The following is a 21,770-nucleotide window of genomic DNA, read 5'->3' as shown; positions in this document are numbered from 1 at the left end:
TTGCTTTGTTTATTATTACTATTACTATTATTATTTTAAATAAGTTCCTCCATTTACCTAATCTATGAGGAGGAAGCAATCTCACTCTTACACACTGCCTGCATACCTTGCTCCAACATAGCCTTTTTACATTTTTTTAATGCCTCTAAAACGAATTCCTACTTTTCCTCCATCAAAATAAAGACTTAAACAAAGCAAAGCGTTCACGAAGAGAAAGTTACCTGGACACTGTAACCCTCTGCACTATTTCTCTCGCCAAGCCACAACCAGCTGCATGTTAATTTCTGGCCTGAGTATTTCTAGAAATACTTCCCATACTTTTTTACACTATCAAGTTCCTCACAGATGCACAAACACTGCGTAACATCCAATTCCTCATACGCTTCATTATCGTGCATTCCTTAGACTGACGTTTCCTCTGCAAGGCATTTGCGTTTCTGAACTCCAGACTCCTTCCTCTTCCCCCTCTCAAGTCCCTGCTGCGCCTCCCGAGAGCCCTCTGGTTTTACACCGAAAACGCAGCTGAACCCTCCCGCTCACACCGCGGGGTCCCGGCACCGCTGCCCGGGGACCCCCAAAGCCACCGGAGCCCTCCTGAGACAGCGCCAGGAGACGGACACGGCAGCGGGCTTCAAAAGCCGGTCGTGCCGGTCCGCTGGGCACCAGGGCGGCCTCTCTCTGCTGTCCGGGGGTAAGCGGGGCCGGGGAGCCCCGTGACGGGCGGCTCCGCGGAGCTGCGGCGGTGCCCAGTCACGGCCCTGACTCAGCGAAATCCGGGCTGACAACGCCGCCCCGCGCCGCTGCCTCACCGGCCGAAGTGATCATGATGCCACCCGGCTGCCCTCGGAGGGGGGGTCGGAAAGGTCCGAAGGGTCCGGGGGGTCGGGTCGGATCCGGTCCGGCCCAACCGCGGTGCCGCCGCCGCCGCCGCTGCCCGGCCCGGAAGTGCTGCCAAGGGCCTCTTCCGGCGGCTCTGCGCTGCGCCCGGGAGAGGTGCCCGTGTGATCGCCTGCGCGGGACGGCGGAGAAAAAGGCAGGCAGGAGCGGGGCAGCCCTGCTGCCGGGGGCCTCGTACCGTCCTCGGCCCCTCACAGACGCCCCGCGAGCCTCACGGCTCCGCCACAGCCCCCGCGGGCTCCTCACGGCCTCCCGCGGCGCAAACCCCACACCACTGGGCGAGCGGGGCCGCGGGGCCGGAGCTGTGAGTTCCCCACGAGTGCCCCCGCCGGTGCCCGTGTTTGCGCCGTGCCCACAGAAGCGGCTGCTTCCCCCGCCCGGACAGGCCGCCCGCAATGGGGGGAGAGGGGCATCTTTGGGGGCACAGCGTGTCCCGTGGCAGTACAGGCATCAGCGGTTTTATCTCATGGATTTAACGCCTCTGCGGGCCCCGACTCCTCTCACATTTCCATGGGGAAAGGCCTCACCCTCCCAACCCCATTTGTCCCTTAAAAGGGAAGCACAGGTGGAGATGAGTCTGACAGACCCCATCCATCACGTCAGAGCATAGGGCAGTGTCCAGATCCGCACAGACACGGATCTGACAGTGCCCCAGTTGTGGAGGAGTGTGGAGTTTTTTGGCTCCTGCTTTGGTTCTGGTATGGACAGATGGGACACACAGGCTGGTGGATTTGCACCAGGGAAAGTCCAGCTCAGGAGCAACGATGCTACACAAGAGACCAAAGTGCCCAGATCTCAGCAGGATTCACTTCTCCTTGTTGCTACCGAACAGGAAAAAACTCCTCTGAAGGGCTTGAATTCTTTGAGGATGCATAATGGTATCAGTTAGTGAAAGTTATTAATTAAAGTTATTAATGAAAGCTTATCAGAGCCCTACCCACAACACCGAGAGGGGCTGCTGCACTCTTGGATAACTGGGAAGATCTCCAGCCTTCTCCATTGCCCCACCTGGGCTGCACTCAGTTCTGCTGATCTTCTGCATATCAGACGCTGGGGTCACTTCAATTCCATCCCATCCCATCCCAATATCCAGTTTTTTCAAACCAAGATAAATATGAGGTAAGCCATGCATAATGTTTTTTTAAGGATAACACCATGGCAAACAAATAAGCACATTCCAATTAAGAAATGTCTTTATTCTTTACAACAAGCACATAACAATGCCCTTAGATTATTCAATCAATTAAACATGTAAAACTATCTGCTTATACCTCCAAGTGCACAGATAGTGAAAAAAGAAAAGAGAAAAATAAAGTATTTAAGTCCCTTTTATTCCTCAGTCAAAGAAAAACAACACTTTTGGTGAAATATGTTCTTGCTCACACCTCCTAAAACCCAGGCAGTTCATCCACTTTCACAAATTTCCTTGCAAGGGTAAACTTGCATGATTTACCTAAAAATTACCAGTAAATAAATCCAGTGGATTTGCAGCACTCAGGGAGGTTTAACTGCCCATTTGTGCTCTTGGGCGACCTCTTCATTGGTGAATTCCTGGCAGCAAAGGCCAAATGTTGCAAGAAAACAGATTCCTACTGGCAAGTCCTGCTGGACCCACCTAACCCAGGGCTTTATTGGGAAATACAGACCTGCCCAGCGACCTGGGCTGTGCAGGGATGGAGCAGGAGGGAACCTTCATCTTGCCAAGATGCACTGAGTGCTCGGTGCTGAAACCTGGGATCAGGAATACAGCCACTCACACCAAGTCACTTGGCTATGTTTGTATTTTCAGGTCATCAGTACAGAAATCCTACAGAAATCCTGGAGGCTGGAAGGAGAATGGGTCAGTGCCCTCTCTGCAGAGCAGCATCCTCTGCTCCAGGTAAGAGCAAGAGGAATGCCAAAGGCAAACTGCTGAGAGAGTGCTGGCCGGAGCTGGCAGGACTCCAGACACTTCAGCTGCCAGTGGGAAAAAAGGAGCCAGAGAGAGGACAGACATGCACTGAGGATGTACTTCGGCAATTAACCCAGAGACGAGGTAGGCAGGTTGAAGTTTCTGATCTGAGCTGGAGGAAACTACTAAAGGAAAGCCAGCCCCAAACAAAACCCAGCAGCTTGTGCTCAAACAAGACCTGTTTTATGTTGCATAAAGAATTTAAAAGATATTCTTAGCATTAGAGTAATATTCCCCATAAACCAAGGATTTGTAGTTAATTGTGTTTCCCCACAGGCTACAGGCAGCCCTTTGGAAATATTTAAATAGATAATTTTTGTACTTTTACATTTATTTATGAAACAGGCACATCTTCTTGTGCTGCAGGCCACTCCAAGGTGTGCCACCACGCCTGTGGAGATGTCCCAGATAAGATGGCCCTCTCCTGTAGCCCCATCGAGCACCAGCCACACCTTAGTGCCCACCTGCCACCCCTCCAACCCAGGCAGTCCTTCAGTCAGTCTTTGAGCACCAGGACAAGCCAAAGGGACAGACCCTGCTCCCAAACCCCACTCTGCTCTAGATGCCATTACTGTCAGTATCTTTTATGTTATTCTTGCTACCCAAGCTGGGCTGTTACTGCATTCTTCATGTTACACTGTTACACTCAAGCTTTCCAGTAGCTCGTAGATCCGAGAGCTCACATTCAGTCCCACTGCAGTCTCCAAGCCACTGTGTTACTTTTTTTTGTCTTTTTTTTTTTTTTTCCTCCTGATCACAAAGAGGGTGGGAACTTCCAAGCGCCAATGAAGCAGGAAAACAAGGCAGCAGAATCAGTCTGCCAGGGAGGCCAGCTCCAGCAGCCTCAGCAGGGAACTTTGCTCAGAGTGAGAAAACATTCCTCATTCTTCAAACAGGTGGCTGCATTTCACACTCAAAGTCCCAACGTCAGGGTATGGGATATGGGATACATCCCCAAAGGGCTTCTCAGAAGCCAAGTGGCCAGCAGCAGCTCCAGGTGCCCCGGGGCAGCAGGGCACAGCAGGGAATGGCTCTTTGGCACAGACCCCAGGGGCTGTTGGCAGCTGCAGAAGACCCTGATGAGTTCAGCCAAGCAGCTTTTCCCTGGAGCTGTGGGTCCTTGGAGGAAAGGGCCTGCACCAGCTCCTCTTCCCACTGCTCCAAATCCACTGTGCAGATCTGGAATTTGGACTGTGCTCGATGCCTGGCACCTCTAGGTGCCTGTGCCTCCAGCAGCTTCTTCGCAGTTTCCATTGGGGGACAGGCTGGCCAGAGCCACTTCTTCCTCAGGGTCCTGCAGGTCATCTGCAGGGAGCAGAGAGAGGTCAAGGGAGACCTGAACAGAAAACCCCTCCTCCTGGAAAATGCTACTTAAGACGACAAGAAAGCATGGGCTGAAGCAATTGATACATACTCACAACCTAAGCACAGCTGATTTTTTTTCAAAACTGATTTTCATTTTGTTTTACAAACTCAACATTGCTTCAGCAAATAGAGCAAAGGAGCACAGGGCCCAGCTCCTGGCCTCCCGAAGTCTCAGCAATCTCAGAACAAGTTCCATGGCCACAGGGTATCACCTGCCTGGCACTGACAGCAAGATCAGGCACTTCGGTTTTCTTACCACAGAGAGTGGGTCTCACATGTCTCAAAGCTGCATAAATTGGGCATTTCAGTTGTTTTGTCTGACTCTTATGCTCTTTAAGGATTTTATGTATTTAAGAGGCATTCGGACAAGGCCCTTAATAACATCCTTTAACATCTGGTCAGCCCTGAAGTGGTCAGGCAGTTGGTTTCAAGTGAAAATATAACATTCTATTATTTTTACAGTGAAGGAGCTTTCCCTCCTCTTTGTGCTTCATAATACAATCTGGATCTCCGCACCACACTCCTTGAAGCCTCCTGCATGAGGCACTTCTGCAAAAAGAAAATCACTGTGCACAAAGGCTGAATGCTGTGCTATGCATTACCTGAACAATTTCCTTTAGAATCGGGGACCCCACAGCTGACTGCCCTCTCCCTTCTCTCTGCCAGCCTCAACGGCAAATGGTTTGGGAACCCTCCTTCCAACCATGTTTGCAGAAAACATCACATAGTATCAGGGTGCTTCCAATTCATTGCTTAGACAGTAGTTCTGCTTTCAAACACTCAAGCAAAATGCAGCTGAGTTCAGCAGTGCTTCCAGGGGTGTATTTGGGCACTGGACCCAGCATGGTTTCATTTAGACAAGCAAAAGGTCAGAAAAAAAGGAGATGGCAACAAAGCAGCTAGATGTGCTGGTTGTCTTCAGGTTTGGGCTAAAGGGAAGTGAGGTCAACTGCAGAACTGGAAATAGCTGAAAGAGGTTACCAGCAAGGGGTTTGGACACCAGGGAATAATGAGCAATTTCTGACAATCACAGCAGAGTACAGGGGAGGAAGCTGGGCATACCTTCATGAATGTTGTTTTCAGCTTTTGCTTTATAATCTTTTCTCCAGCTCCTCTGGTTCCAAGAAATGCACTGCAAGAAGGATGGGAGCCTCCACCTCTCCCTGTCTTTCATGTCTTCTGAATAAAGCAGAGAAGATGAGTTCAGACTGGTAGCAGGTCAGCCCTGCTGCTTCCCCACCTCTCCCTCCATGAGCCTTGCAACAAAACCAGGTCCACTCCACGAAGCCCACCACTAGAAAGTACAGAGCAATTCCTGGCAATCCTTGTATGTCCTGGATTGCAGTGTATTCTATTACCATCCTCATGAGCTGTTGAAACCAGGTGGGGCAGTGTTTCCTTGCCTCCTCCCTCGGGACTTTCTGTTAATGGCCCATCAATGCCTTCCTGCATAGATAACTCCCTCCAAACTGTCTTCTGTTCATGAGCCTAATCAATGCCTTGCCTCATGACTCATCATCACATTGTGAGATGCTCCACCCAGAAGGAGGAACCAAGCATTCCATCCTGAATATAATCTGAGATTCCGAACACCACAGACAACCTTCCCACTAGATTCCCAGAGGACAGGAGCTACATAGCTACCACTGGACCTTCCAAGGAAGAGCAGACCCCTTCTACAGGATCACTGCTTCAACAGAACCACATCCACCACTTCAGGAGGACTGCAGCCACCATCTTATCAGACTGCTACTACCACCCTAACAGGGTGTCAGGTTGTATCCTGACTCTGTCCATTTGAACCAGTGTTTTCTGCCTTTTTAAAAATTTTCCTGTTAAATTGTTATTCTGACTTGGTGCCTCCCACTGGTTTGTTTTCAAACTAGTACATTATATCTGGCTGAAACCTCTCTGCTACCCTGAAAGTTTGTCCCTGGTGTCAGTTTCTTCTTTGCCACCTCGCTGCTAAAACCAACCTGGATGTGGTAGCTGAGAGTGAGCAAGAAATCTGGCAGGAGCTTAGCTGGCACACTAGGTGAGGCCAGGGACTGACACAGGGAATTCCCACAGAAGGAAGTTTTCCTTTTGCATTGTCACCTAGCTTCAACCACATCAACCTGTTTACTGCTCCCCACTTTATTAAGCAATTCCTCCCTCTCATGGAGACCTGCTGGACACACAGTCTTACAGCAGCACACTGAAAACTGCAGCTGTAACTGCTTGTAGATTGCAGAGAGCATGTAGTCGATGTATGGTATTTATTCTGGAAGACAACAAAGTTACTACAGACTTTCAAGCCATTATAGTAAAACACTACAGCAGCTTGTAGAATACTACAGCAGCGTATTTTATATGGTCTCCAAGAGCAGCAGTTCAGCACTCCATTGAAATATCATCCAGCCTTTCACCTCCTAATCAGATAACAAATGATAAACCCCTTCAGCGTCCTTCAGTTTATTGAGCCATTGCGACACTAAAGGGCTCGGTGTCTTTCTGGCAGTCAACAAACAAAATCTCCAGTGCACTGCCTGGAGTTTCAGCTGCTCTTTGGAGGCACAGCTACACTTGGACTCCCTCTGTCCACGTGGAGATTTTGGGAGGCAAAGCTCACAGAAGCATGGAAAGAAGCTGTCCCTGCCGGAGGCTGAACCCTGCAGCTGATGAGTGTCCTCATTACACACACAGGTCCTGGGACACTTAATGGCTCAGATCACCAGGCACAGCATCAGAAGTGAATGAGCACACACAAACAGGCTCTAACACCCAACCCACCTCCTCCTGCTCCTCATTCTCCACAGCCAGCCACAAAAACACATGTACTGAGCCAAGCACCAGCAATGTGCCGAAGGAGAAAAAGGTCATGTATGCAGGGATGCTTTTCTGCCTCTGCAGCTGCTGTCCCACCAGGCTGCTGTGACCAGAACTGGAGGATTCACTGGAGTCTGGGAGGACACCAGAAATTCTTGCAGCAGGAACAATGCGAGGAAGACAAAAGCATGCAAAAGGAGAGAAGTTGGAAAGACGATTGTGTGTGTCTTAGTACAGAGGTGGGAGAAGACAGCCCTGTGCCTTCATAATGGGTCCTAGCCATCTCGAAGCTCCTCAACGTTCAGATCCAGGATTCTGGGCTGAGCTGATGGAAAGAAGCACCTGAGCTGCAGCCAATCATCCCCATGTCCCAGGGATCCCAGAGGACCCTGTCAATGTGGTGCTGAAGGCAAGTGCCAGGATCTCTCAGGGTAAAGGCAGTGAGACAGGAAAGCAGTCAAGCCCCTGGAAATGCTGGGAAGCAAGGTGAAAGTGGGAAAAAATTAAGGGAGGAGGGAAGGGAAACAGCCCAAGACAAGCAGTGCCAAAGATTGAAATGTTTTGTGTGGCAGCTGGGCAGGCTCTGCTCGCACCATCTCACCAGTTGCCATCACCCTGTGTTGACACACAAACCTGAATCACCTTTTGCACCAGGGCAAATGCTGTTCCTCAGACCTGGCTGACACGCACCTTTCATCCTGCCATCCTCACCCTGACATACAGTTTTACACACAAACAACGACTTGCTGTTGTTACTTAGTCATTATGCAAAATCAGCACAAGCATCTTCCTCCTTCAGGAAGGTCAGGTCGTGCCTGCACCCTACAGCACAGGCCACATCCCAGTCCTGCCTCCCCCAAGAACACACATCCATAGGCATGGGAAGGCCACCGTGTCATGGAAAGCCACAATGTCACAGCTATCAGCTGCCACATCCGTGTTAGCCATGAGCTATTCTAGTGTTTCCCAAACTGCTGGGAAGTTATCGTCCCCGGCTGCCAGGACCGGGAACCTCATCAGAAAGAGGCTGATCCCATTGGAAAGGCTCTGATCCCACTAGCATGAAAGATTTCATTGGGGAAAGGCAGATCTGATTGTGTGTGAGAAGATCCCATCAGTAGTGAGTGGTCCAATCCCAATGGGAAAAGTCAGATCCCATTGGGTGAGGAAAAAATCCCCTAAGGAATGGTCAGATCCTAATGAGAAAAGCCTGACCCTATTGCATGGGAGATCCCATGAGGAGAGATCAGAACCCATTAGGATGCAGAGGATCCCACTGAGAAGGGGAAGATCCCACGAGAAAACGGAGCAAATCCCACTGTAAAAACCCCCGGCCCCTGGGTGAGGGAGGGAGGGAGGGGTCCCCCGATCCTGGTACCTGCGGGGTGCTGCAGGGCGGCCCGCAGGGCGCGGCAGGCGGCGGCGCGGCAATCGCCGGGGCTGCCCGGGCTGTACCGGGCCGCCTGCACCGTGCCGGGCGCCGGGAAATGCCGCCGCAGAGCCGCGTCCAGCACCGCCGCATCCTCGCCGTCTCCTCCAGGCAGCAGGACGCCCACGACGGCGGGCGGCGGTCCCGCGGGCAGGCGGCCGCACACGTCCCGCACCACCTCCCGCAGGCGGGTCCGCGCCCCGCGGCCCCGCGCCGCCCCGCCGCCGCACAGCACCAGCAGCAGCCGCGCTCCCAGCGCTCGCCGCCCGCCGCCCGCCCGCCGCCGCGCCCGGCACCCCGGCACCGGACCCGGGCACGGTGCGCGCGGCGTCTCGTCGCCCAGGAGGTCGCGGGCGAAGGCGACCAGCGCGGGCGCCGCCGGGGCCCCCTCCGCCACCTCGGCCACCAGCAGCACTGCCCGCCGCCCGCCCGCCCGCTCCACCAGCGCCCACAGCTCCTGCAGCTCCGCCGCCGCCATCCCCCGCCGTGCGCCCTTTCTGGCCCCGCATCCGCACCTCCCCTAACCGCGGCCCCGGCTCCGCACCGCCCACTGCCGCGCACCCGCCCCGCCACCCTGCACCAGCCCCGGGCACCAGCCCCGGCCCCCAGGCAGAGCAACACCCCGTGCGCACACCCAGGAGCAGCGGGGCGAGAGAGTGTCAAGGATCCGCCCCAGTCCCGTCCCGAGACCCGCACAACCCCGCGGTGAACAACCCTTGCCTGCTCCCGGGTGGGCACAGCGGAGAGGGTACTAAAGAGCCCCCGGATCTGCACACAACCAGACTCAGAGCCCTCGCACAGGCTGGTCTTGTTGCCAATCAGGAGTTGATAAAATTCAGGCAAAAAACTGCACTGTGGAGGGGCTCAGAAGGTGAGAGGGGGATGAGGAGAGGCTGTGGTGGCTGCAAAGTGGGACACACACGAGGTCGTGATAGAGCAGCTGATCATGCATCCCCAAGGTGCCCCCATGGTGTTACATCTCATACCCCAGGGCAGCAATGGAGTGGCCTCTCTGGCATCATGTGCACTATGCCACTGCACAGCCTGGCCAGGCTATAGCCACAGCTGGAAACAATTCCACTTTGGGAAACAATTACACCCTCAAAGGACATACCCACCCCACTGATCACAAGTGCACACTTGTGTGCAGCCCCCACACCACACGCTGCATCTCTGAGTCTCTTCCCAAGCCAGTGTGCTTTGACTTCCCTTCTGCCACCTCCATGCAAAACACAGCCCGCAAACACGGACCCACAAGTATCGGCATCACTATGTCCCATCAAAGCACAAATGTTTCCAGGGATAAGTACAGAGCTTTAGTCAGGGCTTCAGTGCTGGCACTTGTTACACATATCTCTGCCAGCTGACGGTGAATGAAAGCCACTGTGCCCAGCCCTGACACTTGCATGGGGAAGTTCCAGTCCATGGCATGTGGTAAATACTTCCCCTATGCCGTATCAGAACAGGCTCCTCCAAACCGGTAACGTCTTATCGCAAGAACCTGGGAAGGGATAAACAGCTCAAAGGTGTAAACGGCCAGAGTCACCTTGGCCAGTTGCTCTCTGAGGCTTTTTGGAGCCAAACCATCTCTTGTGGGATGGGTGGAGGAGTCTCTGAGTGCACTGGGGGTGAAAGTAGAGCCAAAATCCATGTGCCTGACCTGGATCAGTGATTCCCAATATATGCATTGGGGCACGCTTATGCCACAAATGTGGCTGAGCCATCATGCCTGCTGCCTGCCTATACTCATGGCCATCTGTCCCCAAAGCTGAGCAGATCAGCAGCCACAGCAGAAAGGGATGTGCCGCAAGCTGGTGCCCAGGCACAACAGAGGTGTGGCAGCTCTGGAAGGTCCAATTTTAATCTAAGGAAAACATTTGCCCCAGCTACGACAGGCTTAGCAAACACTGTCCCAGGCCAGCATCATGGACAAGGGCTTCAGAGAGACTTTCTGCCCTGGGTCCCAGCAAAAGTAACTTACTCATTGACAAGTGCTGATAAGCAAACGGGACAGGGGGAAGGTGGGGGAGATAAAACAGAAAGATTAGGCTCCTCTTCCAAAGACCAGGATCTATTGTTGCAAGAGCCCATGCTTCCATGCCAGTGTGGTAGACCTGAGAGGAGCTGTCAACATGGGAGGGCTACAAAGTTAGATATAATTTAACAGCCAGGTCTGGCCTTAGTGTTACCCAGATTTTGTGTTTACAAGGATTTCTTTCTCATTGTTCAGAATCCTGTTTGTGGTCCTATGGATGAAAGCCCAGGGTATAATCAGCATCATGAGTTGTGCCAGCAGCAGTAGGAGGTAACAGGAACATGTGCTGGCCCCCAGAAACAGTCATCTCTCTGGAAAACTGCCACAACAAGATCCACAGAGTGTTTAAACTTCTCATGAGCTGCCAGCACAGCCTGTGGTGTGGTGGTACTGGTTAAAACCTGACTGATGTGCAGACCATTACAGCACAGCTCTCATAGGGCTCTTTCAGAGCAGCGCTATGCCAGTGACTCGCCTAGAGATGCCAGGATGCCTCAGGCACTGGGAAGTTTGCTTTCTAGCAGGCAAATCCCCAGATTTATGAAGATGATTCTTGCAGAGAAGGTATAGAAAAAATTGGGAGTTTTCTTCCTAACTCAGGCACACCACTGGCTACTTCTTTGCAGTAGCCCCAATGTTCAAACTGCCAGCACAGCTACTAAAAACTAGTATTTGGGAGCTGTTCTTCATGGCCACTGCAATTGTTTAGTTAATTTTGGGTACACATGTACCACTGCCAGCATAGGCTGGTTGGAAAGGTGAACGTCACCCACAATACCCAAACAACATTGTTTACATTTCTTTACTCATTAACAGAGGTAAGATCTAATGCATACAACTTTATCTCCCTTTGTGTTACTTAAAGAGGTAAAACTCAAAACAGTTCAGAGGCAGTCATGAGCTCATCAGCATTTGTAGTCTCCCACAAAATGTCTTCAGAGCCCTGTCAGGAATCTGAGCAAAAACACAGATGTATTTAGAAGATCTGACACTCCATCAAACATCCATCTGATAGTCACAGTTGTAGAGAATCACTACAGACAGCCCTAAATGAGGGTCATCACATCCCTTACATATGCCCGTAGCTGTCCAGAGTAGATACAACATCTGTTCATTTTTGACTTCAAAGGAGGAGTGAAGATGCTTTGTTCAGAGAAAAAAGTCTGGCATGTGTATTAGTAGTGCCTTGAAGCCTAAACAAAATCAAAGGTCCACTGCATTAGAGCCTGCGTTTAGTAATATTAACCTTTCTTCTGAAGAGAGTAGAAAGAGGACAGGGAAAAAGGATTCTTGTGCTAGTTTTGATGATAGAAGACCAGAGAGCCTGAATGAGCAAGAAGGAATCTGTAGGAGCCGTTCTGAGCCTGATGTCCAAACCCAACCCAGCTCCTAAATTCTTCCTCTCAGCAGCTTTGGTGCTCACAGGGACACTTAGAAAAGCCTCTGAGCCACCTAGGAGCTGGGACTGGCTGCAGACAAGCTAAGTCTCAACAAACCTTTGCACATTTGCTCTTCCACTGATCTATTCTCCAAACTTGCTTCAATTATTACTTTGAAAAACACATCCTTACTAGATGCTGGAAAGCATCTGCTTTACTTGTATAGCACTACCCAGGCATTGCTGCAGGGCACCAGCACTCGCTGAGCTCTTCATCCATGGAGACCTTTCTGAGTTCCCCAGAGAAGTAGTAGAGGAGGTAACTGCAAGAGAAGAAAATACTCCAAACCCCACTCCTGCCTCCAACATCCCAGTCCCACTGATTCCCTTCTAGCCTGCCTCCTGTTCACTCCTCCATGGCTCTTCCTATTTCCTCCACTGACCTGCCCCAACCTCCCCTCAATCTTACCAGCCCCTGAACCCAAACCCCTTCCCACTTTTCACCCACTGGAGCTTGAACTTTGTATAAAACCAGACATGAACCCTTTCTGTGACAAGTTCAGTCACAACTGAATCCAGACTCTATGGTCACATTGTTCTGATCCAGGTCCCCTCATCCCAGACCCAGCCACCTCCAGGACCAGCTGAGGCAGCCCCAGTTTTCATCCCATGGCAGCCTGTACCAGCTCAGCCCTGGCCTGGATCCATCCAAGTCATCACACCCCTCTGGGCTCCACTCAGCAGAGGTTACACACCATAAGCAAATAAAGCTGGGAAGTCCCTGCCACCTCATGGCTGGGACACAGCCTGGCTTCCTGATGGGGAACCTCAAACTTTTGTCTTGCCTCTTTTCTCCAAAATTCTGTTCCCTCTGAAAGTTGCCCATCTCTGTAGTTGTCCTATGTTTCCTCATGTTTCTTTGAGTCACCATCCCTTTCTGGATGGCAGAGGGGCATAGGAAGGTATGGCTGAAGAGGAGGATGGAAGCTTGGCACAGGGCCATGTGCAGAGACCCCAAAGTGTTGGTCAGTCCTGATCACACAATAGGAGGGATGGCCTTCCATGCATGGAGGCTGCCCATCAGCCTATTCCAATCTTGGATCCTCCCCTGGAAGATGTTAAAGAACTGGCATTCAGTATGAAATCAGACCCAAGGACTAAGTTGCCTCTTCTGGCCTTTTTCCTGGCTGCCCTGCCAGAGCCTCAGCTGAATCCTTGCCTTTGTTTTGACAACACGACCCAGGACTAGCTGTTCACAGCCACCAGTCTCCATTCTTTCCCAGTACACACATGCCTTTGATACCAACAGCAAGGATTTTCTGCACTTTTGCAGCACCTCTTAAAAGTCACCTCAGACCTCACCAAGCTGGGGGCCAATAGGTGGGACCACTGCACACAGACACAGGCTCTCCTGCCTCCCTCACCCTGCCTCGTGCATTCTCCTACCTGCTCCTCACAAAGCCCCTTCTTGGCATGGCCAAGCTCCCAGGTTCTCAGAACTGCTCCCTTTTACAAAGGCAAAGGGCAGATCCATCAGCTTCCCTGGCATTGCTGGAATCAGCAGAGCAGGTCAGTGTGGATCTGCCTGGTTTGACAGCCCTGAAAGAGGCCACAAAGGGGCCCTTCTGGTACACTACAGGGCACCCTAAGACTTCTGTGTATCCACCCAGGATTAAGTGGAGAATGCAGCAAGGGTGCAGCTTGAGAGCACCCACAGATAGCCTTCTGCCTCCTCTCCTCCTCAGCTCTCTGGGTGACCACACTCCTCATTGTCCCAGCCACACATCCCTGTGGCTACATCACTTGCCCTTGCAGGGCATTCCTGTGCTCCCAAGTTCTAGCCAGGATTTCAGCCACATCTCAGAGTTTTTTCCCCCCCTTCACCTTGACAGTGCCCCACATCACCCTGCACAGAAGTGCCTAGACACAGTACAAACATGCTGCCAGGGGAGAAACTTGAGAGCTGTGTAGACTATGGCTGGATTTGGGTGGTTATCTGTGTGTTTCAGATGCTACAGGAAATAATAGACACAGAATCTCATTGTGGCTTTTTGCTTTAGTGATGTCCTAATATGATGATCTTTTAAAGCCAAACCTTTTTCACTCACAAACAGCCTGAACTGCACGTCTTGCTTCGACTAAAGAGAACTATTTCTTCATTAGCTTGACCCAAAACCCAAAACCCAGTGTCCTCAGCAACGAGAGGCAGAATTCATCTCATGGAAATGCTCGTGGAAAGTCTCTTCATCAACAGAGCAATTGGGTCACCTCATCCAAAAGTCTGCCAAACACCAGCACCACCCAAACACTTAGAGCAAGGTTGTTTTGCTTCTTAAAGCCACATCCTTAAGGATGTGGAAAGAACCCATATTTGAAAAATAACCTGGAGGATCCTTTCTCTGACAAACATTGGTTTACAGGATCCATACCACCCTCGAATCCCATCCCTTCTGAGTGGTTCTTTACAAACCTGCAGCTTCAGTAAGTTTCACAGTCTTAGATATAAAAAAGCTTATAGATACACACAGACACAGAGGAATGAGATAAATATCAGGTGTTTAATCCTTCTTTTGATGGTAAGGAAGATCTTAGGATGACAAAAGATCTACAAAAAACACCAGAGAAAAAAATAGATATATAAACTCCCAATGCAAAAAGATGCAGCTACCTATAGTGCTTTGCCATGCCCAAAGAGGATGGGAAATGAGTTCAGGTATTATGTGGGTAATTTGATTTAAAAATAATCTAGTGCTCCCACAGTTCCTCCCATCCAAAATAATCCATCCCAGTAATTCAATCTGCTGGATGTGTACCCACTTGACGTAAGGTCAACTCCCTGCTATAAAGAACTCTGGGGAGTTTCAGGAGCTTTTTTGCTGATGGGAACCATGTACCACAGACTCCTGCACCCAGGTTCTCCTGGGAAAACATGGTCTTAGGCCTTAGTCTTGAGTTTCTCTCACTGTTTCAGTTTTGGGACAGTTTAAAATCTAGAGGCCTCTGGCCTGCTCTGATTCTCTCTTTGCTGACAGCTGTTTTCTTAGGGACAGGTTTCTTAGGGACATTTTGATAATCCAGCAAGGCATTTAATACAAAGAAGAAACTCTGATTTTTGATAAAACTTTCCCGGGGCAGATTGTTCAGCCAATGCAGGAAAGAACTCAGTTTTGTGGCAAGGACAGTGTGATGCTGAGGGCGCAGCGTCCCCTTCTGGCAGCAGCCACACACTGACTCTCATTCATGCAAAAGGCCTGGGCAGACAAGCAAGGGACCAGGAAGTGATCTGCAAAGGGACATCCAGCAGGACAGTGCTAAAACCAACCTGACAGGTTCTGCTGCCCAAGGGAATTCATTCTCCATCTGTCTTTGACACCTTCTCTTGCCTACGTTCAGGCAGAACTCGGCAGTATCTGAGCTCTGGGAGTGAAATAATGAATGGCTCCTGGGAGTCGATTTCTAGGGGAGGAAACACAAATGATAGACCACCACCCAGCACCATCCTTTCACAGCTAAGGCCTGTGGCCACCCAAAAAGGTTGGAAAGTCCCTTCAATGAAGAACTCAGAGTCAGTGAAACCATGGCACTGTTACCATCATCACAGAAAGCCCCAGCAGTGACTCAGAGCTGCAGCTCTTACACAGGGCAGCATTTCCATTGCCACTTGTGTTTTGGGGCAAGAAGAGTTAACACCATCTGACTTGGAAAAGGGCACACACTTGGCTCAGACACATTATCCATCCCCATCCCAGCATATAAACACTCATTCTCATTTCTGGCTCATATTGCCTGCAAGGTCCAGCTTGTCTTCCCTCTTGTACCTGAACCAGTCAACAAGCACCACTTCCGTCTACACCATCCCTCAGACTCTGTCCTGAGCACGTTTTTGTATCCCTCACCCCTGTGTTTAGCAGTGTTACTGGGTTACCTTCATGGCAGTTCAAGGCTTCTCTCAGTGCCCTACAGGCAGCTCTCTTTGCCTCCAGGACACCTCCAGGCTGGCCTGGGCTGTAGATTGCAGTCTCCACGGTCAGTTGCAGGGCCCCATCCAGCACGCACTGCATTCTCCTCAGCGCTCTCACTGCCTGGTCCAGCTGCTCCTGGGAGTCAGGACGGATCATCACAAGCACCAGCACGTCCGGCAGGCAGGGGAGGAGGTTCCTCACATCCCGGACAGCCTCCTCCAGGTGATCCCACTGCATGAGCCTTTTCAACACACTGGCTTGCCATAGCATAAAAATCAGATGTGGCGGAACCATATCCTCTTCTTCCTTTCCCTCACTCTCTGCCTGCTGTTTGTGCTTGATGTCCCCTGTGCCACACAGGTCCCGGGTAAAATCCACCAGCAATGAGGGAGCTCTTGAATCGGCATGGTCCACCTCCATCACACCCACCCGTCCATTCCGGCTCCCCAGCATGTCCAGTAAGTTGAGGAAATCCCAGGTGGTTCTGTCCACAAAGGAGACCGGCTCCTTTGATGCCATAGCTTCCTCTCACACGTCAGTTTACTGTGCTGCTGGGGAAAGGAGTAGAAGTAGCAAAGGCAATTGTGCAACACAGGTTCAAAACAGGCACCACCTGCTGCTCTGAGCAGCCAATGCTGCGTTTGGTGGGACCAAATGAATGTAAAATAGCAGAGTTTTGCTACAAAGATTCACAAATTGCAGCCACATGCTATTTGGGTTGGACCTTCCAGAGCCTTTGTACCTCGGCAGTCCGGTACAGTAGAAAGAGATGACAGAGAAGGGAGGATTACATAATTTTGGGCACCTTGTATCAAACTCAAAAGGACTTACTACCATCTCATCAGCAAAATCCAACTATATGATAGTGACCACAGGCCTACCGGCCTGTTATTACAGTCCACTTTGCTTACTACATTTTCTCCTCCTTCATCTGTAATGCATAAAGCTGAAAATTCCATCCATCCTTCCTTGAAACCTATGTGTCCAACCTGTTGGTAGTTGTGGAGGAGTAAAAGCCCTACTTGACCTGGCCCAACATCCCATAAGCTGCAGTTTTTCTCCACGTTAAACAATTGCAGCTTTCCATGGCAAGGGCCCTCCTGCTGTGAAGGACAGCAGTGGCAGCAGGATTAGATCTTGAAGTCCAGCAAAATGATTTCTATACCAAAGCTGAGTAGCTGGGTCAAGTTTTTAAATTCCAATTCAAAATAAAGTTTTGATTTACCCAACAATGTATTCTGCCCACACAACTACTCCACCTCTTTCAGAAGGAAGAGGATTAGCTGTGAAATACCCACTCACAGCAAGAGATGTGCAAAGCCAGCAGCTCAGAGGGCTCCCTGACACACACTGGCAGCAGCGCCAGGCAGGGAGAAGGAAGCTCTCATCCCCTGGGAAGGAAGGACTGCACTGGAGTGGGCTCAAGGTATGGTTGAGCCAACAGACTCACCTGCCTGACCCACTAGGGATGCATTGAAAATAATGGAACTACATGGAGCACTTGGAACCGCCCTCATAGGGCAGCCACAGGTCATTTTGGGACTGTGACATCAGCAACAACCATGACAACCTGCACCTGCCTTAAACCTCCCTTCAAACTACCCAGTATTTTGTGGGGAATTTTCAGAGATAAGAAACTCTGAGCCTCACACTTCAAGACATTAAATTCGTTTTTCACCACCTTCTTGTTCAACAAGCCTGGAAGAATTATGAAAGTGCTGTGAAGATGCTTAACTGCCCCACATGACATGCTGGGAGTAAGGCTGGCCAGGAAACCAGCATTAACACTTGGGCACTACAGAGCCATGTGAGATGAAAATGCGTTTAAATAACCTACACAGAGCAGACACTACAGGCACATGTGCTGCCCAGGTACACAGGGGCTCATTATTTGGGATTCTACCAGAACTACTATTTTGAGATGTGAGATAGGCTTTGCACCTGCTAGGATTTAGTGTCTCTCTCTGTGCTGTCAGCTCTGATACACTACTGAGAAAGAAGAAGTCTCTTTAAATTGGTGGAGATGATAAAACCAGAAATACACAAAAGTTAAACAGTCTTCATTTTATTTTCAATAAAAATTTAGATCCTAGATGGATACAGCATCTGTAAAACACAAAACCAGAGAGAATCACGTTAGAAATCTTGTTTTCAAACACAAGTTTTGCAGTTACAATCTAGATCACTGATCTCTTCAACTGCTATAAAAGCAATCCCCAGTTTACACAGAAGAGGTGTGAGAATGGAAAAGCCCAACAGCTTGCAGCAGCACTTTGCTGGTGGCACAGACTCCGTGGCAGCCAGCCCTCCTGTGCACCAACAGCAAGAGTTCCCACAGCTCTGGATTTCAGGATTTATCTGTGCTGCTCCTAATGTGCTTTTTCTATGGCACAGGAGAAAGAAAGGAAGGACTACACCACTCCTTTTGACAACATCACTAAGAAAATATTACATCGCAACTCTGGGTGAGTGACCTAAAGGGACAGTCTCACTGAAGCCCTGTGGCTAAAATCCCAACTGTGGAGCAGGTGGGAGTGGCCAGGACAGGACGGCACAGTCCTCAGTTAAAACATTTGGGAGTAAGAGAAAAATCAAACAGTTAGAGGAGTAGAAGGGTGCAAAAATACACAGAACAGAAAAGAAGAAAAGAAATCAAGCTTGGCAGCTTTAGAAAGGAGCCGAGTCCTGGAACTTGAAGAGCCTTTCCACACAATGTGAGTAAGCACACAAACCCCTGACAATGAGACAAATCCCCTCAGCACAGGAAGCCAGGAATAAGCCTCTCTAGGCTCCTAAGGAACAGTGACTGAGCCATGCTGAACACCCAAGAGCAGCAGAACAAAACCAGAGTTCAAACATTCCCTCATACTATGTGGAAGTTAAAAGGCACTCAAAACCTGCCAGTAAGTATCTTGTTGCTCAAACACATCCACTTACCACCCGGATTCTGTGTCCAATGGCCTTGGCAGGAAGGTTGGAGCGGAACTTGGCACGAACCATGCCACTGTTCCCATGGGCACGGGTCACCTTCCCCCAGATCACGCGTGTCCGGTTGGGTTTGCCTCCGGGGGTTACCGTGTTGCTGGGGAAAGGGAGGCGAAGAACAGCTGAGCAGGGCAGCCACAGCTCTGCTGTCACCAGCAGTGACAATGTGGTCTCTTTGAGGCACATCAATAATTTAGTTCCATAGCCATCTTTAACCTGACCAATGCTCACTTTTATTTACTTATGAAATTTGCCAGGCCTGGGATTTTCACTGTACATTTCAAAGGGGTAATTACAGCTTGTAATTTATCAGAAGCTCCACTGGACAACTATTAATAACTTACAAAGCTCAAAAATTTGGAAAACACTTTTGCTAATGTGATTAACCCAAAAAATCAAAAACGTGAAATTGCCAACACCTTATTTGTAAGATTTCTCCATACACACTGAAGGCAGGAGAAGAACAGGCCACTGGGATAGATGGCAAAAATTCCCTTAAATGAAGGGCCACGTGCCATGCTGGAAATGATGGTGGTCAAGTTATCAGTCTGATCAATTTTATTCAAGGCAATTCTGAACTCTAACAACTGCACTCAAGGAAAAAAAAAAAAAGGAAGTGGAAGAAATAAGCAGCTGTTCCCAAGGTCTCTACCAATGGCAGCAGAGCAGAAGTAACAGACAGTGCTCTGAAAATGGCACACAAAAGTCAGGATACAAATTCATCCAGGCTTCACAAAATCATTTTACTGTTTAAGTAACTCAACAGCTCATAGTACTCAACACCAATTCACCCACCTCAATTTACCCTATCAACCCACCTTCAGTTTTTGTCAATCTTAGGCAAAACTTGTTTCTCATCCCACTTGCTCTCTGACATATCATATAGTACCATTATGTCCTAGCATCTGCAAAACCTGATACAGGAATTGGCTAATTCAGCATAAGAATAAAACATTCCTTACTTTTTAGCTTTGTACACATAGGCACACCTCTTGCCCAGGTAGAAGTCTGTCTCCTGACGGGCATAAACACCTTCAATTTTCAGAAGGGCCGTGTGCTCCCGCTGGTTTCGGAGGCCACGTTTGTAGCCAGCAAAGGTGGCCTTGCACCACAGCCTAAAAACACAGAAAACAGCTTCAAATTATAATCCACTCCAAAGTAACAAAAGTAAAAACTAATCACAGGCTGTTTCAGGAGAAACTAACTCTATACCGGTAGAAATTAGCAAAGGCAGTACCCGACTTTTACAAATCACTGCAAATCCTGACATTCAGTGAACAGAGGAAAGCTGAGTATCTGGAACATTAAGTATTTATGAGAACTTTCCATTTTTTTGCTTGTCATAAACTCCTGGCACTACAGTACAGGCTCCATACTAAGTTTCAAGTGCTTCAGCATTAGCAGATATTGTTTCCAAATGTCGACTAACATTGATGAGTAAACATTGCTTTTTTTCTACACACCACAGGAAGTCTCCTGTGTCACAGTAACTGTTATAGAACGTATGAACTGCCCCTGATTTGTAGCCTCAAAGGACTTAACAGCCAGAGCAACAGCCTGACACCCACTGGACACAGACACTGCACAAACTCCCCAGCAATTCTTCAGGACAAAGTCCTGTCTGCACTGCCCATGTAAAATCATTGTAAGACTTGCCCACACCCCGAGTACACAGCACATCTGGCCCAACGGCATCCACCACCTGTCCTGGGATACAGCAGGATCCAAATGAGATATCCAGTTCTACCTGCCACACATGTAACAGGAGATAAACTCCAGAGATAAATACTAAGACATAAAGCTGTGATTCACAGAATCACCGAATGGTTTGGGCTGGAAGGGACATTAAAGACCATCCAGTTCTGACTCCCCTACCATGGGCAGGGACACCTCTCGCTGAACCAAGCTGCTCAGAGCCCCATCCAGCTCGGCCTTAAAACACTTTCAGGGATGGGGCAGCCACAGCTTCTCCAGTCAACTCAAGAGTATTCAGATTTAATCCCTTCATTTACAAACTCAATCCTTAAATTTAAGTAAAGTCGGTGGCATAATAGGAAATTTACTCAAGGGAGAAACTTGTTGCTTCCTTTACTCAAAGAAACAGTGTATGTCAGAGCTCTACTGTACACTGGAGGTTCACAAACACTGTGATAACAAACCCATCAATTTTATACTGACATTTACTGACCGGCCAAGGAGAGCGTGGCACATCGTAACAGCAACTACAGCCAACTCAAGGCAGAGAATTCAGAATACAACACACAACTATGGGCGTTTAACAGGGCCCAGCAGGACACTGGGCAGAGGAGATATCCTGGAAAACGAGAGCAGCCACACGAACACTGCTCATTGCCTACTGCTTCAGCAAACACTCTCAGGAACACTTCCACAGCATTACAGCAGCGACCCGAGAGTCACCTCAGGCACTCACTCACCTCCCGGTCATGGTGTCCTCCCGCAGAGCCGGTCCCGGCACGCCTGGAAACGACACACAGCCATAAGCCTCGGGCCGGCATCTCCGCCCGGCCCGGAGAGAGGAAGCCCGAACACCCGGGGGCTACCCAGAGCTCCGGGACCCTCCGCTCCCCCACAGCGCAGCCGCCTCAGCCCCGCTCCAGCCCAGGGCCCCGACCCGCGGTGGGACCATCCACCGCGCATCGGCGCCATCCCGCCCTGTGTCCACCCCGGACCGCGCCATCCGCCGCGTCCCACGAGCCCCGCGCCCGCCGCCGGCCTCACAGCGAAGGCGGCACCCCCCAACCCCGCTCCCGGCCCTCGGCCCCGCTCGGCCTCACCCCCAGCGCCCCAATATGGCGGCAAAAGAGACCCGCCTCGCGCTGCCTGCCGGGAAACGCGCTGCCAGGACCCGCCGCAGGCGGCCCGAGCGCTGCCTGAGTGGGCGGCACCGAGTCGGTGAAGGGGGTACAGCGGCCCCGCGCCGTCTCCGCAGCGCCCCGTGT

The 21,770-nt window shown here is 50.4% G+C and overlaps 4 protein-coding genes across 5 annotated transcripts in view; all 4 read right to left on the bottom strand.

Moving 5' to 3' along the window:
• PSMD1 (proteasome 26S subunit, non-ATPase 1) overlaps nt 1-934 on the bottom strand; it is a 63,549-nt gene extending 62,615 nt beyond the window's left edge. Inside the window, exon 1 of the mRNA XM_032120271.1 lies at nt 810-934. Coding sequence (XP_031976162.1) covers nt 810-825 — 16 coding nt within the window. The 5' untranslated portion in view covers nt 826-934. The remainder of the gene's footprint in view (nt 1-809) is intronic.
• Nucleotides 935-2,207: 1,273 nt separating this feature from the next.
• On the bottom strand, nt 2,208-8,965 carry C10H2orf72 (chromosome 10 C2orf72 homolog). The gene is made up of 3 exons (XM_032120275.1): nt 8,400-8,965; nt 5,276-5,392; nt 2,208-4,153 (listed from the first exon to the last, which is right to left on the bottom strand). Exons 1-3 carry the CDS (start codon nt 8,926-8,928, stop codon nt 4,062-4,064), a joined length of 738 nt encoding a protein of 245 aa, XP_031976166.1. The 5' UTR covers nt 8,929-8,965; the 3' UTR covers nt 2,208-4,061.
• A 5,435-nt stretch (nt 8,966-14,400) lies between these two features.
• Nucleotides 14,401-17,772, bottom strand: LOC116448934. 2 transcript variants are annotated; one of them, XM_032119996.1, is made up of 3 exons: nt 15,789-17,772; nt 15,186-15,319; nt 14,404-14,468 (listed from the first exon to the last, which is right to left on the bottom strand). In XM_032119996.1, the coding sequence occupies exons 1-2, from the start codon at nt 16,342-16,344 to the stop codon at nt 15,213-15,215; spliced, it is 663 nt and encodes a 220-aa protein (XP_031975887.1). In that variant the 5' UTR covers nt 16,345-17,772; the 3' UTR covers nt 14,404-14,468; nt 15,186-15,212. The 2 variants fall into 2 exon arrangements, with proteins under 2 accessions (XP_031975886.1, XP_031975887.1); XM_032119995.1 differs by having other exon boundaries at nt 14,401-15,319.
• Nucleotides 17,773-17,874: 102 nt separating this feature from the next.
• Nucleotides 17,875-21,690, bottom strand: RPL35A (ribosomal protein L35a). The gene is made up of 5 exons (XM_032119997.1): nt 21,606-21,690; nt 21,246-21,288; nt 19,773-19,925; nt 18,763-18,907; nt 17,875-17,931 (listed from the first exon to the last, which is right to left on the bottom strand). The coding sequence occupies exons 2-5, from the start codon at nt 21,254-21,256 to the stop codon at nt 17,908-17,910; spliced, it is 333 nt and encodes a 110-aa protein (XP_031975888.1). The 5' UTR covers nt 21,257-21,288; nt 21,606-21,690; the 3' UTR covers nt 17,875-17,907.
• Between the last annotated feature and the right edge of the window lie 80 nt (nt 21,691-21,770).

This window comes from Corvus moneduloides, chromosome 10, assembly GCF_009650955.1.
Source record: "Corvus moneduloides isolate bCorMon1 chromosome 10, bCorMon1.pri, whole genome shotgun sequence".
NCBI lineage: Eukaryota > Metazoa > Chordata > Aves > Passeriformes > Corvidae > Corvus > Corvus moneduloides.
Note: the sequence above shows the minus strand (reverse complement) of the source record. Positions and strands in the feature narration are given on the sequence as shown.